General features: G+C 40.5%; 1 protein-coding gene across 1 annotated transcript in view; it reads right to left on the bottom strand.

Moving 5' to 3' along the window:
- Nucleotides 1-19,005, bottom strand: part of EFHC2 (EF-hand domain containing 2) — a 56,041-nt gene that overhangs the window by 20,723 nt on the left and 16,313 nt on the right. The window contains exons 4-9 of the mRNA XM_054291324.1: nucleotides 16,464-16,687; nucleotides 13,230-13,484; nucleotides 11,574-11,684; nucleotides 11,110-11,248; nucleotides 2,316-2,481; nucleotides 1,150-1,292 (exon numbers count right to left, since the gene is read on the bottom strand). Coding sequence (XP_054147299.1) covers nucleotides 1,150-1,292; nucleotides 2,316-2,481; nucleotides 11,110-11,248; nucleotides 11,574-11,684; nucleotides 13,230-13,484; nucleotides 16,464-16,687 — 1,038 coding nt within the window. The remainder of the gene's footprint in view (nucleotides 1-1,149; nucleotides 1,293-2,315; nucleotides 2,482-11,109; nucleotides 11,249-11,573; nucleotides 11,685-13,229; nucleotides 13,485-16,463; nucleotides 16,688-19,005) is intronic.

Below are 19,005 nucleotides of genomic sequence, written 5' to 3'. Positions count from 1 at the left end.
TAACTGGGAATACTCATCACAGTCCTAAGCAGGTAACTCTACACCTTATCAAAACACTTCTCAGAGAATTGCTCATATTTTAGCTGGGGTTGAGGTCCCTATTTATGCACTCATAATATAGCTGGATACAAGCAGAGATGCCATCAGAGGTTCTCTGGATTGAAAAGGCACTTCTGGAGATTAACTGCTCTGAAACTGTTGCTGAAGATGTTTAGTGGGCTTCACAGAAATACACATCTCTCCACCAGGGTCATGCTCAGCCAAAGCTCCCCCATCTCTCTGAACTACAGAATGACTTCCTGACATCCTTCCCACTGCTGTGTCCTTCCATCCAGCCACAAGACACTTCAGGGAAATAAAAAGATGCTTGAAAATAACAAAACCCTTCATGTCCTCAGCTGGAGGCAGCCTAAAACAGACAATAGAGGCCAAAAGAATTTAAACACAACAACATTTGGTGAGCATGCTCCAGCAATAGGATAAATGTGGTCGAGGAACCAAGAGGTAACAAAGCATTTATTTGTCACTTCAGTACTTGGCTCTTGGAATACAATTCAGTATTGTACACAAACACACATCCAGACTCTAGCACAGGGCAATCTTCCCTCTTTAAATGCTCAGCACTCCATGATTAATGGTAAAATGTGTTAGAAAGTGTCCCAGCTGTTTGGCTTTCATGAGCTGCTTCTATACAATGGATGCTATATAGGTTTCATAACACAATTTTGCAAAACAAAGGATTTAGTCTTTCATTCTTGATGTCTTGTATTTCCTGTCCCTATTTATCATCAGTTACAATACTATTCCTGTATGTTATCCACAACAAAAGCAAATGTTTAAAGGTCAGATTTTCAAATTAAAATGTAATAAAAGTTCTAAGGCATTACACTTGCAGTTCCCAAAGGATATTGTGAAGTACTGTTATGAAATGAACAATGTAATCCTGAGTGAAAAAGATCATGAATTACTATGACATCCAGCTAGTAGATGATAATAATAGTGCAGCAGGCCTGCTGATGTAATTCCCACTGCATTTAAAAATCCATATCCCTGCTCCTGCTCCTGCTGAGTCTGGCCACGATGTTTACTGCAAAGTCCAACCAAATGAACAGGGGAACTGGGGCTGGTTAGAGACACTGCCACTCTTACCTGAGTTTCTCTCTGCATATTCAAAAACAGAAATGGTGTCATCACTCAGGAAGTAGGAAATGATGAATTTACGGTCCTTGTCCACGGCGATGTCCGTGACGAGTTTGGCCGCGTAGCACAGAATGAAGCTCTCCATGCCGTACCTAAACAAGCAAAGGAGCAGGAAAGGAATCAAAAACAGAGTGTGAGAAAAGTTTTCACCCCTAAGAGATGCCTTCTCCTAAGTTTTGTAACATACATTAATTGTGTTATTACTGAACCAAGAAGGAAAATGGCATAAGATTCACTACTTTGTCAAAACCCATTTTCAGCTTAAATTAACAGAACCAGATAGAGTTGGTCAGACAGAAAGGAATAACTTTCATGGGAAAATTACTTCTCTGCCACAGGTCTGGAATTAATTTTTTTCAAGTTGAGTTGCAAATCAAGTCCAAAGTTACTTTCTAGAAAATTTGTAAAGGAAGAACACATTTAGCTATGTATATTTTCAAAGCAAATTCTGAATAGCAATTCATACAAGGATTATCTCCCACTAATTCAGGTCCATCAGACGACCCTACTAGCTAGATATTTATTAAGTGATTGTGTTCATATAACTTGCAGTGTTTGTATACACTCTATCAATACATTCCCAAGCCTTTTTTAACTATTTTCCTCTTTTACAAAGATTCTCCAGGTGAATCTGTAACAGGAGACTTTGCTTTTTTGCTTTGGCTTCAACAACTGCTGCCTAATAAATCATTTCATAATGGAAAGTAAGGTGTTAAAGCTTTAGCCGTGCTACAGTAAACTGCATGAAATTCAGCAGATAAAAAAAATAAGTAAGTATCAGAAAGTCAAACAAAAACAAATCTGTGTTGGTCTGCTGGATCATCCAAAATTCCTGACTAATGCCTGGACTAAGACTTCTGTCGAATTCCCACTGAAGACAGCAGAGGGAAGGAGGTAGAAGATGGAAGGGTCATAATATTTGCCTTCTCCAAAGAGAAATTTTACAGAGTTTGCAGAAAATTTGAGTACCATTTTCCAGGCCTCATGCACCTGTCCCTTAACGTCTGATGAGCTGCATATTTTGCTGAAAAAAAAATTATATCCCCACATAACATTTATCTCCTTCACAAAAATACATCATTTAAAAAACTGAAATAGTTTTTCGCACAAAATACCTGTCTTTCACCAGGAATTGCCTGTAATCCTTATGGGGAGTCTGGATGACCACACTCTTACAGGAGTTCAAAGAATCTTCTTCAGAACCAAATCCATTATAAGGAGGAATAATTTTTTCTGGTTTTGGAGGTGGTGGAGTCTTATACTCAATTGGGGTGAAATCCACTGCAGCAAAGAGAGCAAGAACTTATTTGTTACTGCTGTGGTGAAGGCATTTTACCAAGCATTTAAACTTCCAATATGAACAGTTATTAGCCCACTTCTGTAACAGCCCACAGATCAAAGTCAAACCAGGATTCCTCCTACTGTTACAGGGTAGAAAAAGACTCCATAGAGCCAACAGCAAAATTATTTCTTCAAGGATTTCAGGATTTCATCTATAATCTCAAAATGTTTGAAAAGTATCATTAAGATACACGGGTAAAAGGAAAGACAAATACAGTTTCAAAATGGGATAAAATAGTAAATTAAAAATTCTAAACTAATTTTTCGGTTTCATCCTTTGAGACAACATGATTAGTTAAATAACTGTCCTATGAGTTTCCTGCCCTGTGCTTTTGGCTAGAGGAAAATAAATACATAAATAAATAAAATTTTATTCATTACTTAAAGCAAATATATATTAAAAGTCTTTGGTACACTAAAACCAATAACTTTAGCCCACAACTCACTATATCCAGAGTTTTGGGAAGCTTTGTTTTGCTCATTTTCCCCAGACTCAAGTCTTGTCCTGCAGTGATCAGTGGTCCTGACTATCCCAGGTACACAGCAGGAGCTGTCCTGACCCAGCAGAGGCACATCTGGCCAGGGACCTGCACTCAGTTCCCACAGAGGCACCTCCCAAAAGTGCTGCTTCTCTGATTGTCATTACTCCTCTCTTGGGGAAAATCTTGTCCCATTTGGCCCCTTGCTGCACCCCTGCACTGCTGCAGGACAGCTTCCAGTGTGCTCACATAAAACTTCACAGAGGAGCTCAGTCTGCTGCTTAAATGAGGTTCGTGGAAAATGGAAAGGGGAGAGGAAAATAAGGAACTTGCATATGGGAGAAAGCAAATGGGCAGATCTGAGGCAAAAGAAGACAAGAGCCACAGGAACACAGAATAACTCAGGTTGGACAGGACCTTGGGAAGTCTGCTCAGCACAGGGTCTGCCTCAGGTCAGAGGAATTAAGAGATTTGAGAACAGTGTATAAAAGTGGATCCCATGAATAAAAGGGTTTTTTCCTTTAAAACTTAGCTTTTCTACCCAGAACTGAAGAGAGATGGATAACCTAAAGTTGTAGCATGGGTTTCAGTGCAAATAGAGGAGGGTGACAAAACTGCTGGCACTTTGAACACAAAGAACAACACTCCTAAAATCTGACTTGCCTAACAGCAGTGTGAGTTGAAAAATAAAGCAAGCATTCAGATGTCAGAGTTTTCCTTTAGCCTGGAAACAATGAGCTCTCCTTTAGCTTTTACCTCTCAGAAGAATATGGTCTGACTCAAAAAGCTGATATTTTCACCTGAATCAGTCAAAAAGGGTTTTGCAAAACCACACCAACATTCTTCTCCATAAAAACTTCATGTGCCCTTTCTGGGACACAGAAGCAAAAAGGCCAAGCCCAAAGAAAGACCATTCAGAGATCTTCAAAGTAATTTTCACCATGAAAGAGTATGTGTGTACAAACATGCACCAAAATCACAGACTCATAGGATAATACAATGGTTTGGGCTGGAAGGGACCTTAAAGATCACCTCATTCCAACCCCCCTTTCATGGGCAGGGACACCTTCCACCAGACCAGGTTGCTCAGAGCTCCATCCAGCCTGGCCTTGAACAACTCCAGGAATCACAGAATCAATTACATCATCTGAGATCATCAAGTCCAACCTATGACCAAACACCACCTTGTCAATCAGACCATGGCACTGTTTGCCATGTTCTATCTTTCCTTAAAATCCTGGTGGTGACTCCACTGCCCCCCTGGGCAGGCTATTCCCCGAATGTCTTCCTAATGTCCAACCTAAACCTCCCCTGGAGCAGCTTTAGACTGTGTCCTCTCAACCTGTCACTGGTTGCCTGAGAGGAGAGAGGGCTCCATCCTCCTTTCAGGGAGCTGTAGGGAGTGATAAGGTCACCCCAGAGCCTCCTTTTCTCCAGGATGAATACTCCCAACTCCCTCAGTCACTCCTCACAGGACTTGTGCTCCAGACCCTTCCCCAGCTCTGTTGCCCTTCTCTGGATCTGCTCTGGATGGGGCATCTGATATTTCTCAGGCCAATCTGTTCCAGTGCCTCACCCTCACAGCACAGAACTTCCACTTAATATCTAATCTCAGCACACCCTCTTTCAGTGTGAAGCCATTCCCTCTTGTCCTGTCACTCCAGGCCCTTGTATAGTCTCCATTTTTCTTGTCTGTTCTCTTCAGATACTGAAAGGCCACATTTAGGTCACCTCAAAGCCTTCTGAACTGCCCAATTCTCCAAGCCATTGCCCATAGGAGAGGTGCTCCTTCCCTCTGATCAGTGTGGTGCCTCCTCTAGACTCCCCAACAGGTCCATGTGCTGGGACCCCAGGGCTGGATGCAGCTCTGCAGGTGGGGTCTCAGAAGGGTGGATGGAGCAGAGAGGCAGCATCCTCCCCTCCCCTGCTGCCCTCAGTGCTTTGGATACAGCCCAGCACAGCCCTGACCTCTGGGCTGAGAGGGCACAGGGCCAGGGCACGTCCAGCCCCTCATCCACCAGCACCCCCAAGTCCTTCTCTGCCTGGATACTCTGGATCTGCCCATCCCACAGCCTGGATTGATACTGGGGATTGCCCCAGCCCAGGTGCAGCACCTTGAACTTGTTCTCATTAAACCTCATGAGATTCCCATTAAACTGTATGAGATCCTCTATTTTCTAAGCACTGTTAGTGACCAAAACACCACAGCGTGTGCTTGATACAGGGAATTCCTGATAGCATAAATAGGGAGCCTGCAAATCGGCATAGGCAGAGCAAGAGGGTAAACCCCGACGCCTGTAGGTGCTGAGCACCGCAGGTAACACACAGGATCCGCCGGCGAGATTCATGCTGGATTCTCCGCTGGATTCCCCGCTAGATTCCCACTGAATTCCCGGCTGGATTCCAGGCTAGATTCCCGCTGGATTCCCACTGAATTCCCAGCTGGCTTTCCCGCTGGATTCCCACTAAATTCCCGCTGTCTCTCCCGCTGGATTCCCGCTGAATTTCCGGCTAGATTCCCACTGAATTCCCGCTGGATTCCCGGCTACACTCCCACTGAATTCCCACTAAATTCCGGGCTGGATTCCCACTGAATTCCCACTAAATTCCCGGCTAGATTCCCACTGAATTCTCACTAAATTCCCGGCTGTATTCCCAATGAATTCCCACTAAATTCCCGGCTAGATTCCCGCTGAATTCCCACTAAATTCCCGCTGTCTCTCCCGCTGGATTCCCGCTGTCTCTCCCGCTGGATTCCCGATTCCCGCCCCGGGAGCGGCGGCTCCGCGCTCCCACAGCGCCACCCGGTGGCGGCGTGGCGGAGGCGGCGCGGGGCTGACGCTGCTCATTAGCCCGAGCGCTCGTTTTTAATTCGGGATTATGGAATGGAGGATTTTGGCTGCCACAAGCCTCGCCTCTTTGCTCAGGTGTCACAGGTCCTGCCAGAATCACGTACCAGGTACTCCTCGCCGGGGTACCAGGGCACCTGCACGGGATCCTGGCTGCAGAGGAAAAGAGCTCCTGTGTTTACATGCTGGTCACAGTCTGCATATTCACACCCATGCATAAGGCATTCATTAAGAGGTCCTGAAGCATTTCCCCTTTTGTAAACTTGAGCACATGTGGGTGAAAATTAGATTTATAAACTAGAAGGAAATTGAAAATTAAGAGGAATAATGTTTTGTCCCTGGAGGATGTGTTGAATGCCTCTCAAGTGAAGCTTGGAGTAAGTGAAATCCAAAGGAAGTTCAGCCCTTATAGCCCTTTGGTTCTCATCTCATCTCTGAAGTAAAATGAACTTGTGTCATTCACAGAATCATAGAATTACTAATTTTAGAAGAGACCTCTGAGATCACCCAGCACCGTCAGGTCTACCACTAAACCATGTCCCTAAGTGCCACATCTACACATCTTTTGAACATTTCCAGAGATGGTGACTCCACTCCACTACTTTCCTGGACAGCTTGCTCTAGCTTGACAACCCTTTCAGTCAAGAAATGGTTCCTAATATCCAATATAAACCTCCTCTGACGCTTTTTCATATTGTCCTGTCACTTGTTTCCCTAGAGACAACCCTCACCTGTCTAGGTTCACTAAAGAGAAAAATACAAACATCCAGCTTTGCGTCACTTATATTTTCCAGGATTTTAAAGGACTACATATTCATATTCTCTCCTGTGACTGAGGAAATTCAGAAAGAAATTGCCATGGAGAAATACAGGTTACAAAACTAGTCAAAAACTAATTTCTGGAACTTGTAAAGAGCCAACTACACAAGCTCAAAACTCATTTCATCTTTGCTCTGCCACACAGCATTAGAGCAGAATCAGACAGACAGGTGGCACTTAGAAATAAAATGCACTCTTCTCAGGGTGATCTCTGGTGTTTAAGAAAATTACCTCTGTCCAGTCTGGAAAAGGAATCAATTCTCACTTCTTCCAGGCTGTAACATTTTCAGTGTAAATTTACAGTGGGTAAAGAAGAGTAAAGTGAAAGTCTGGGATTACAAATTTTACTTCCAGAAAGAATAGCACAGGTACTTTTGCCATGCATATTTTCATCCCTTGTTACTGCAGTAACTTGGGGGTTATTTCACCTTGTTTATCAAACATGGGCTACATACTTGTAGATTTCTCACAACTTCAAAACCTGAGTGAGATTGGAACAAGCACTGGGAACAGCAAGAAACAAAACAGCTCCAGCCACATCTTTAGCATATAAACAATTTGAAGACCGCAAAGCCTTCTTAGTAAGAAAAACTAAATTCCTCACAAAGAATTTGTTGCCAGAGAGGCAGCATTAAACCAGCTTGAATGACCTTGTAAGCTTTCAATTTCAATATATATTCTGAGATTCTGGTATAGAGTGTGAGATTACCTTCTGCCCTCATTGAAGAACTGCAGGAAAACCCTCATGTGTTAGATAAGACCATATTTCAAGGAAGAGCCAAGTGTTACATACTTTGGATTAGAATGATAACTACACTGAATATCAGGGTACAGAAGCAGGAAAGAAATTCAACCCTCAGAGGAAGAGGACAGGCACCTCTGAGCAATAAAGCCAGAAACAGGAAAGAGAAAAAAAGAGGTGGTGATAACCTGGGGAGATGGCAGTGAGCACAGTGTTCTCTATACCATCAGAGATGTATGACAAACAGCTGGGACTTTCTAGTGATAGTCTGATTCACAACTGAGATAAGAAGTAAAATAAGAAGGCAAAAAAATTAACCATGTCCACCTTTTACATGCAGGAATAAAGAAAACCTAGTGCTCACAGAACTGTCCATGCAGCTGAAACAAGACAGTGTTCATCCTGATTCAAAGAAAATCTCCATTTACAGTCTTACTGCTTAATGATTATTACAGTTACCTGGGGAAAAAAAAAAAAAAAAAAAAAAAAAAGGAATCTATACATGCACAAGTACATTTAGAAGCTGCTTCTCAGTCTCCACCACGTGCAGTGCAGAGGTTAAACGCCAGAGACACTGACCTCTGCCGAGCCCAGTGAAAATTGGCAGCAGGCTGCGGTGCCCCGCGGAGGGACAGCAGGGAGCCAGCTGTTGTCCCGATCTCCAGGAGCAGCTGCTGGCCAGCAGCACAGAGCCCTGCCCCGGCAGCGGGTCAGGGCCGGAGCCTGAGAAATGAGGGGGTGGGAGGGGTGGAGAGCCGGCACAGCAGAGGGATTGCAGGGTGCTCTGAAAAGCCTCAGCAGCCAGGCTTGGGAGGTGCTGGGACAGGGAAGAAAAAGCTGTAGGAAACCAGACTTTCCTGGTTTTGTTCCATCTTGAGTAATGTGTTATTTAAGAAAGAATACTTTCTACTCTGTGCTAAGATATTGTATTAAGTGAGAAGGACAAATACCAGCTCCCCCCACTGTACATCAGCCTGTTTCCCATTTCAGCAGGGTGACCACAACACCTACGTGGCTACAGAGTCTTTTTCTCCTCCTCTGAGGCTGCACTAGCATTCTGGACAGATAACTTCACACATTAATGCATTTTCTCTTGCATTCATAGTACTTCTAGGTGACAGTAACGTCATCAGCTTCCTACTGAAGAGCATTAGCTACATTCATCAATGGAGAAACTCTGCTTCTCACAAACATATTAAAGTAAGGAAACCCCACATTAGAAATACATCACTTTCTTCAAGAGAAATCTAAACTACTCTTCATTCTCCTGACAGGCAAATTCTGTGGGCAAGCAACTTGTGCTGAAACTGCAGACTCAAAGATAAATGCCAGCTTCTCTAATGGCTTTGGCAGAAGAGTATAAATTGAAGGGGAGTAATATAAAAACACAATAACAAAACAGCTGGATTGGTGCCATGAGGTGCTGAGTACTGTGCCTTGATGTAAGAACTAATTTATCCACTTGCTTACTCTTGCTTAAGTAAATGGTCTCCCTGGACTGAAACTGCAATTAAGTCAGTTCCAGTTTTAACTGGATGGGAGTGGAATTCTGAGCACTTTGTGGGACTGATCCCACTGAGAGTACCTTGTACATCCACAGACACACACAAAATGTGTAAATCACTAAAAGGTGAACATTCTCTAGATCTCTCTAAAAACCTGCTTTTAAGCCAAAACCTACCCTGATTCTACTCCTGGTCCCTTCCAGTTAAAAAGTCATACCTACATTTTTTCAATCCTTGTGGGGAAAGCAGGAAAGGAATTTTACAGCCAAGGGTGTGAATCCCTTAGCTCTAAGAAAGTATTGTCTGTGAACAAGACAGGTTGCATCAAGATGGATGGTTTTCCATGTCAGCCAGAGTCTCTGCCATCATATATCCTTAAAGGTATGTGTAAAACACTTCCCTGTTTCCCAAAGGTCTCAGCTAGAGCACATCTTTGTGTGTTTGGTGTCAAAAAGGCAGAGAAACTAGAGAGAGCACTGAGAAAAATTATCACAGATAGAAAAGAATGGACTATAAAGAAAGACTGAAATGTTTTCCTTTAGCAGCAAATGGCCTGGGATGGGGGCAGGGGAGTAAGGTTTTGTATTGGAATCTTGTACAGATATGTACAAGGTTATTAAAAGAGAGTACTGAGCAGTTGCTCCCCATGTCCAACAGAGATAAGAGAAAAAATTTACTCTCTCAGTTTACACAAACCAGCTTCAGAGTAGTTTTTAAGCAGCATTTTAAACTATGAGGTTAGGACAAGATACCTCAGGAGGCAAAGAAATCTCCTTTACTGCAGAACAGGAACAGACTAGACCACCTACAGTTCTCTAGAATTCTGCACATCAGCAACTTCTGCATTCCCCTAACTTGCAAACCACCTAACTTTCAACATCCAGAGACATAAGCAGTAATTACTGAGCTAGCATTAGGGAGGAGAAGGGCCTTTGCATTTGTGTGTCACTTGGTTGTTTGATCCAGGATGGTCAGCTGCATTTAATTTATTGCTTGTCCTGAGTAAGAAATCCCCATTCTCTGTTTGGGATAATTTGTTCAGACATATTGCAGGATATTGCTGCCAAAAAGCAACAGTGGTCTTGGTTGAAAAAATTCCCAGAGCAAAAGCCCCTATTTTGCATCTCTAGAGTTAAATTTGCTATTATTACAAGTAATACCATGGTTATTGAATATGGCTTCCTTACACACTGACAAGATCAGGATTACTTTGGTACAGACATGCCAGAGTATTATTGAAAAAGTCCTAATGAGAAATATTTTGCCAAATAATAAATCTAGTGTTAGAATGGCAATGCTACACGATTTAATTCCCCCAATGCAGCAGACAAGCTCTGATACACACACATCTGTCTGACCACAAGGTAACAGAAGTAGTCTGCTCATTTTATTTCACAATGGCAAGGAAAGGCCATAGTAGGATTCTTCCAACCATCTCTGAATGCTCAGCTATATTTATTGAATGAATCAACTGCCAGAAAATAACTAAGTCATTTTTGCAGGAAGATGTCCATGATGGAACCATTAGCAAGTCTGACTGGAGACACTCAAAGACAGATAAATGAAAGCCCCTATTGTTATTCATTTCCAAAATGCTTTTCCATAATGGACATAGTTGCTAAATGTTTCTAGAATTTAGTACTGAAATTTCACAAGATACACACTCTAATGGTCCAGAATACACAAAACTGCATTGTAAAAACCAATGATGTGGTAGACTAAAACTGTCATGTCAGAAAATCTTATTATGTGAGGATTCTAACATCCACATAAAATGAAATTTAAGGGGGAATAATTGAGCTCATTCTACTTACCCACTTACTACATGCTCTTCATTATTTTCTGACTGCAAACAGCTATTGGAAGGGGAGGGGGAAGGAGAGAAGAAGAAATGCCAGTCTATCCATATGACTATTTTGTCACTGTAGTTTTCAAATAGAGGCATTAGGAGCAGAAGACATACATTATATGCTAGTTTTCAAGGGAGCAATGTATAAGAAAGCCCTTCTGGATTACCTGCAAAATTACTGCTTTGCTGCTAACAGCCTACAACAGATTGTTATTGCTAAAGGTTTTAATGAACATGTTTTGTCAGTAATAAAATTTGAAGACAGCTCTGCTAAATTTGGAAGTATAAAAATGCTCATAAGGAAAGGATAATGATCACTACTTACCAATTCCATACTTTTTTCTGTAATGTTCTTTAGTGAAATCATCACAATCACAGAGTAATATTTGCCTTCCCCAAACATTAATTACTGCCCCTATTTTCAAGTCACTGTCTTTGTAAAATTCCTGACGCACTGCTCCTGTCTAATAAAAAAAGGAACATTTATACAGCAGTTCCATAAATCTCAGAATGACACAACCTTTGTTAAAGCCCAGGTCATTCAGTGTGTGTGATTTAACAACCTTTGAAGTCCATTGGTAAGTGTATTTCACCCCATGTTAAGCTCCTTCACTTGTACAAATGCAGGATTTACATACAGTAAATCTCAGTAGCTCTCATTTGAGCCACTCTCCAGTGGCAACACAATTTCATAAATAACTCTCTTTGTTGCAGAGGATAACAACCATAGAAATTACAAAAACTACAATAAAGATATTCAACATCTGGAGGCACTCAATAATTTCTGACCTGCAGAACATCCCGGATGTAATAGCCTTTGTTTCTTCCTGGCTTTGCCAACACATTGAGCAGGGTGTAATTGGTGATGGTGCCTGGATGATATGGAGCAGTAGGAGCATTCTGCAAGGAAAGAGACCAACTCTTCAGAAACATGGGTGACAGTGAAGAAAGAGAACTCTGCTACCTTGGAACCAGCAGGTTTGTTATACACTGGCTGTTATTGTAGTATTTTCTGGGAGAATTTTTAGTAAATTCTAATATTCTAGTACTAAACCTAAAAACCAAAAGTGTATATTCCAAAAGCCAGAATGTATATATGCCAGAAGCAACATTCAGAATCTTACTGTCTCTCCAAGGGTAAAGTCTCCTTTCTCTTGGAAGCAAACAGAAAGCCAAGGTCAGCATAACCAAAGTACCACATCATTGTCAACATCTGCTCTAAAGGATATTATTTTGATTGGTAATAATTATAAAAACATGCAAAGGACCATCCAGGATTGGTGCTATCCACTACACAAACAGAGGAGATTCAAGTCAGCATGATTTTGCTGGCAAAGATGTGTTTTTGTTTCTATTGTTAGTTTTAAAATTACAGAAGTAATTTATCCCAATATCAAACTTAATATATATTTATGTCACATTTTTTAAAATTATTAATAAACCGCTGATGCAGAGTAATCAAAATTAGTTACTTTGTCTTACCACCTCTCCTGACCCCTCAACTTTTGATTCCTCTTCTGCCATTCTCAAAATTTCCAGAGGAAAAAGCCAGTCCTTAAAATTGCAACATGAACCTCTGTGGTTGAAGGGGTCTGATATCATAGAGCCACTGCTAAATCAGCATCTCAGTACACAGGACTTACAAGGTGAGAAAAGTGTAACATTTTGCTGGTAGGTTTTTATTACAAAATCTCATGTACATCTATGGTATCACAAATAGATTATCAGTGTTAGAAGGAAAGGAGGAAAAGGCTCCCAGTATTTCATTCCATCTGTTGCCTGATGTTATTCTATCATCAGGATCTGTCAGGAGTGATACAGAAGTGTATCCAGATCAGCAATTTTACATTCATAACAGGTTACAGAGGATAAAAACCCTTTGAAGATTTCTCTGAGTGAAGCCTTTCCCATGATTAATTCCCAAGAAAGCTTATTGATGGAATCCTATTGATTTTAATTGGCTGTGCTTAATGCCCCAAACCCAGAAACCCAATTTTAAGAAATCACACCAGATTTGCTATGAAGAGATAATGTTACAGAATACTAAAACTGACTTTTCCAAAGGCTGCAAATGTAAGTCATAGATCAAATCTGAATTCACCTCAGTTTTACAGAAGCTTATCAATATTAATTTTCTTGTCTTCCATTATTGCAGAATTTTATTAATATAGTTACCTTAATACATTAATATAGGAGAAAGAAATTCATAAGACATGTCTGTAACTAAGTGCTCCTTTTAGTTTAAGCATGAAAAGCTTAAAATACATTTTTCCATCACTTATTAATTTACTACACAAGTATGTGTGAAAAACCTAAATCATGCAATTATGATTAATACTCTGAAAACACTTTCTAAATATCATTACAATCTTAATACAGGATTTTCAAAACAAGGCATTTAATATTTCTTAATTAGTGGAAGAATTTGAAATTTTCACTGCTCACCTTTGGAAGCTTGTCTCTTTTGAGGAAAAATGGAACCACATCCCGGCCTGAGTTTGGTGGTAAAATTTCTCTTATATCAATGGTGTCATCAGACAAATAATAACGGAGAACAAGTTCCCGTGGGTCAGGAAGCTTCGACTCTGGGTCATTCCACACACAAGAAAACCCCAAAACTTGTCCATCAAACTCCAGGAATTGTTTCAAAGTGTCAAAACGCTCATAAGGGTGGAAAGGATTCGTGCTCTCCAGATATCTCTGGTAAAGGAGAAATTAAAAGAATTTAAATTAATGTATTTTTAATTATTTATTTCTAAAAACAGGATCACAACTGCATGGTGCTGTCTAGCCTTAGAACACAGGTTTAGGATTTTCAAATCACACCTCACCATTACAACACATGAAATATGATTTATGTCATTATCAGAGAAGTATTTACAGGGTTGCTGTGCCCTCAGAAAAAAAAAAAACATTGAAAACCATTTTGGATTGGTTTTAATCCTTGTTTTTCTTGCAACAAGGTCCTCTAGATCAGAGAATTGTTAAATTATTTACAGTACAGCTCATATTTTCAAGAAACTGCCTGTGGTAATCAGATGACTAGAACACCAAACAGCATCACTCTTCCTGATTTACTCCCTTAAAAATGATTTCTTACAGATAATGTGGTATAAAGAATCAATTTATTCTTTTCCCTTTAATATTTTCTGTCGTTCAACTTTAAAATATAGACTTTAAACTTTTGATTCATGCTACATAGTTGGCAGGTACTGAGTATGTTTGTTCTCCTCTCAAAACACACCCATGGGTCTGATAAGGAACAGCAAATGTTCAACTAAAGGCACTTTCCAGCTCATGTGACAATGTGCTTCCTGCAAAACCAGTAGCACTGGGTTAAACTGGGTTCCAGGATGATGATCCAGTCCAAGGACTGCATTTCTATACTGTTAGTTCACATCTGTAAATGGTGACCTGAACAGAGAGTTTTTCCTAAGTCCAAATCCACATGACCAAAGAGCATGAAAAGGGATAAGATAATCCTTCTCATCTACAAAATTGCTTGCAAAGAAGAATGGTGACAGACATTGGTGAGACAATGTGAGTTGAACTGTCTGAACAGAAAACAATGTTGCCTGTAGACAACTTATATTGTTGTCTAAATTTCTCTTTAACCACTAACACACCTTCTGGCCTTAAAAATCTGTGAGAAAAGGTCCATTCTTTCAGAGCATCAAATCTTAAAATAACGAGAGCAGAACCAAGTTATTTACGTTCCCAGTGCTCTCTTCCCTCCTTCCTGACCCTTGAAGATGCAACAAAACACAGCCACAGAATCAGGTAACACCATTGTCATCCATGGAATACCATCTCCAACAATACAGGAGGAATTTCTTCATGGAAAGGGTTCTTAAGCTGTGGAAGGGGATGCCCAGGGAAGTGGTGGAGGCCCCAACCCAGGAGGTGTTCAAGGAACACATGGATGTGATATTCTGATCTGGGTGACAAGGTGGGGACTGGTCATAGGTTGGACTTGATGATCTCAGAGGTCTCAGAGGTCTTTTCTAACCTAAAAGGTTCTGTAATTCTGTGAAATTTGAGCCTAATACTTTACTGCACTTTCCACTGGCCTCATTTTCTATCCCATCCCATCCCATTCCTTCCTTCATACCTTCATTTTCTGGCCATGTACTAGGAGTCCAATGAAAACCAATTTAATTTTGCTCAAAGTAGCCCAGAGCAATCAAAAAAAAATTACCTTCCACAAATCAGGTGGTATTTTTTTCACGGAAAAGTGAAAGCATAAGGCAGCCAGAATCTACTAAATAACTTTTCTGGAATTTCTCAGCAACTGAGAACAAGAAGACATAGATTTTTGTAATTTTTGGTCTTCTGAAGCTCTTATTTCTCAAACCTTTTTTCCCTCTCCATTCTCTTTAGGGACTGATATGCCCAATTCTTGAATGTTTTGCTTGTGGTTAAAAAAAAATTAAAGCCTAAGTGGGTTGTGCAGCATCATACAAAATGTTGACACAGTCTGACAGTATCAAGACAACTCAGCATGTGTTTATATACACAGCTGTTATCTACAGGGGCTGAGTAAGGGAAAAGAAACCCATGGCCAGGCTGAGTCACCACAACACAGAACCAGATGTGTTACAAATGTGCTTTTCACTGGGGGACTGCACAAGCCTGGCTGTATGAATGAAGAGAAACCAACTTTTCAGCCTGAGAGTGCCTCAGAGAGAGGGAAATTGTCCTACACATCTCAGTCACAGTCACCTTCCATTACTGCTGCTGAGGCCCACAGCAGTTTTCTTCCTGGGAGCACTCAGGATGCCACAGACACAGGGAGGATTTGCTGCTTCCAGAGGACCAGCTGGATCTGCCACAACAGACTGCATATGGTTGGCCAACAGTCCTAAGAGTCAGGTCAAGTGCCATTTGCACTCATATTAATCAAGAAAAACAGAACTGAAGGAAGCTCGTAATTTTTCACAACAGAAAACATCACTTCCATTACTATTCCCAGAGGGGAAAAAATACAAATAAAACCAAACAAATCCTGCAAAGGGGAATCCACATAGAATCTAGGAGTTGTGAGTGAGACTTCTGGAGGTGTGTGTTTGTGTATGTGTGATCCCATACATTTACAAAAGAGGCAGACAAATAAAACCTCACAAGTCTTAAAACTGCAGAACACTGGGTTCTGTATGGTAAAAGAATTTACTTTACACAAGTAAAGAGCTGTTAAAAACCTCTTGGAGTAGAGATGAAAGATAACATATGAATAGAAGAAAGGAGTCTGCAGGAAGCCATGGATGGGTGCTGGAACCACAATTCCAATTAGATCTTCCTTTAAACACTTTAAAAGTGTTTATTATCATTAGATTAGCTCAAGCAAAATCATAAGTAGAATATGTAAATTATAGGAGAACATGTAATAGGTACATCTCTTTTTTTTCTTTTCAGATTAATACTGAAAGGCTTATATTATTTTTCCTAATTAATTTTATTCTGTTTTAAAAGGTTTACAAACACATCAAGAGAAAATTGTGTATATAGTACAATGAGGCATATACCACAATTTGTAAATCCAAGTTTTTTCTTGGGTTTTACTATGCTGAAATAGCTACTTTCTATTAGATAGTAAAGAAATAATGTATGTAATGCATAGAAGTAATATGCATTGAAATCAAGTTTTATTGAAATCATTTCACCACTGCTGCCCCTCCTGACCTTTTGCCGCTCTGTGGTGTACGGGTCGTCTGGACGGCTGGCAGGAGGATTTAGTCTGATTCCTATCTTCCTCAGGAAATTTTTTGTGTACAGGTCACAATCTATAATCTTATATTTTCGGCCATAAATGATTATTTCTGTGTTGATATTGAAATCATACATAGTATAGAACTGATCCTCATTAGGAGGTGGGAGTGGAACCAGGCCCCGTCGTAAAATAGTTCCTGGAAAACAGAGTAAATTCATGAGGTAAACAAGATTTGCTCTAAGGATCCCAACAGAACTAGGCTTAGAGAACAAAAACCTGCCTTAGAAGGGAAAAAAGTTTGATTATCAAGGGATATTGAACTGATATTGAGCTGAGCTTCCTTAAGGAGCACATGGAAAGTAGAGACAAGAGAGGTGAGTTGGGCTGATTGCTGGTCTTAAGCAAAGAATCCATCTCAAAAATACAGAGCCACAACCTCACAACAAACAGTCTCACAGAAACAGCATGCAAAACAGAAAGAATGAGAGGAGAGAGAGGAGAAAAAAGAGATATATTTTAACTTTGACAAAGTAATCAAACACTTAAATTTTCTTATTTGTAATCTTTAAATGAAAGGACTGTTATCCTGACAGCATTGAATTTTATTACCTTTTGAGGATTAAAGGACATTAAAAGAGAAAGAAACTGTTATTTGCCTATCAGCTGAAAACGCTCAAATACATTGATGAATTGGGTGATGCTTCAAAAGTACTCAGTGCTTGTGAGCAAGAGACTGGAGCATCTTTCAAATGAGGAAAGGTTGAGTCTGGAGCAGACACGACTCGAGGTGGGGAAAACGTATCAAAGTTTAACCTGATGGGAGGGAATGAAGAAGATGGAGCCAGGCTCTTCCCCAAGGTGCCCACTGGCAGGATGACAGCAAATGAAAAGACACAAAATTCCAGCTGAGCACACAAACCCATTTTTTTACTCTGAGTGTGATCAAATACTGGAACAGGCTCTCCAAAATTGTTGTAAAGTCCCCATTCTCAGAGAAACCCAAAAGGACATGGGCATCTGGGCATCTGATTCTGCTTGGAGCAGGAGCATGGACTGGAGAATCTTAAGGTATCCCTTCCTACCTCAGTGATTTAGGGATATCACAAATATTTCACAAATAACTTGCAGGAATTTTGGAACCAACTTAAGCGGTCCTAGGGAGAGAGGGGATAAAGAGAAGCAGAGCAGAAGGGAGAAAGACACCACTGTGTGCTTTGGTGTTTGAAGGGCCTTGTTCCTAGGTTAGTCCATGGAAATTCTTTATTTTTCACTTTATTTCCTTGTAGACTGATTTCTATGAAATACCTTTCTTTACTACATTATCAGAGTTGCTTGTTAAGTTCTAATTCCTACAATGAAAATATATCCTTAATTTTTCAGAGGAATAAAGCAACAAAGCAGATTTACTTTATGTTCCCATTAAAATAATTATATAAGACCCATTCATCATCCTGATGTTTCACATGTACTGAATCCAACATTCTGGTTACTGACCTTTGACTGTAAAATAAACTTGAACCTCCATCTGCTTAAGCATATTAAACACCTATTTAGGATGTATCCTCATGAAAGGTGTTAGAAAATGTGGGATGTAGCACATGAGATTTAAAACTGCATTGTATTAGATTTTAAAAACCATATACTTTAAAACATTTTACCTGATTTTGGCTAATTCTTAGTCAATCAGCAGATAATGGGGTAAGTCAGAGCATGCAAATCCTCTTGAATCATCACTCTAGCTAAAATATAATGGTTGATGATTTTCTAATATGAGGTGTTTTCAGAGATTATATTCACTTCAGGTTTGGTGAATCAGTCTCAGCTTGTTTTTCATATCACTTTTCAGGGTGAAACACAAATATCCATTTTGTTCTGAGGGAGAAGAATTTCTTTCCTAATGGAAAATGTCTTGTAGAGATATTATCTGTAGCAATCCTTTGCTTTTATTAGGTATCACTGTGTCTGATGTACACATGTAGAGGGTACATTTCATAATGTTGAATTCGAAATTTAATAAAACCTGATCAGCTGGGGTTAGGTCTCATCATTTTAAAATTGTTCTTCCTTCTGAAAAATAATACATTTCGTCTAGAAATTTGTTGCAAGCTGTTAAAGGAGCATCTGATTGTGCAGTTTTCAGGTTGCTCAGGATGGATTGCTGCTCCTGATGGTTCTTTGCTTGTCAGTTTATTGAGCAGCACATGCTACTTCACCACCAAGCATTGATTTAAATATTTGCATCTGGTCAGACTAAGGCCCTGCTCTACTGTGCTCTTGGAAAGGGAGCTGGGGTACTGCTTTGCTCTGGCAGTGGTGGTGGCACTGAGCTCCCACACCATAATTTGTGGCATATCTTCTTTGCTCTAGGGCCTTTAGGTTATTTGGCAACCCCAACAGCTGCTTAGGGAGATCTCACTAGAAGTGAAGGCCTTTTGACAGGGAAGCTGGGCAGAAAATGATTTGGTGTTTGCTGCTTCTCTTCTCTGCAGAAGAAATAAAAGGGTATCAAGAGTT

This window comes from Melozone crissalis, unplaced genomic scaffold (genome assembly GCF_028551555.1).
Source record: "Melozone crissalis strain CALT ecotype California unplaced genomic scaffold, PUWL_Pcris_2 ptg000090l_1, whole genome shotgun sequence".
Lineage (NCBI taxonomy): Eukaryota > Metazoa > Chordata > Aves > Passeriformes > Passerellidae > Melozone > Melozone crissalis.
The sequence above is the reverse complement of the archived record's forward strand: the minus strand, read 5'-3'. Positions and strand labels throughout refer to the sequence as shown.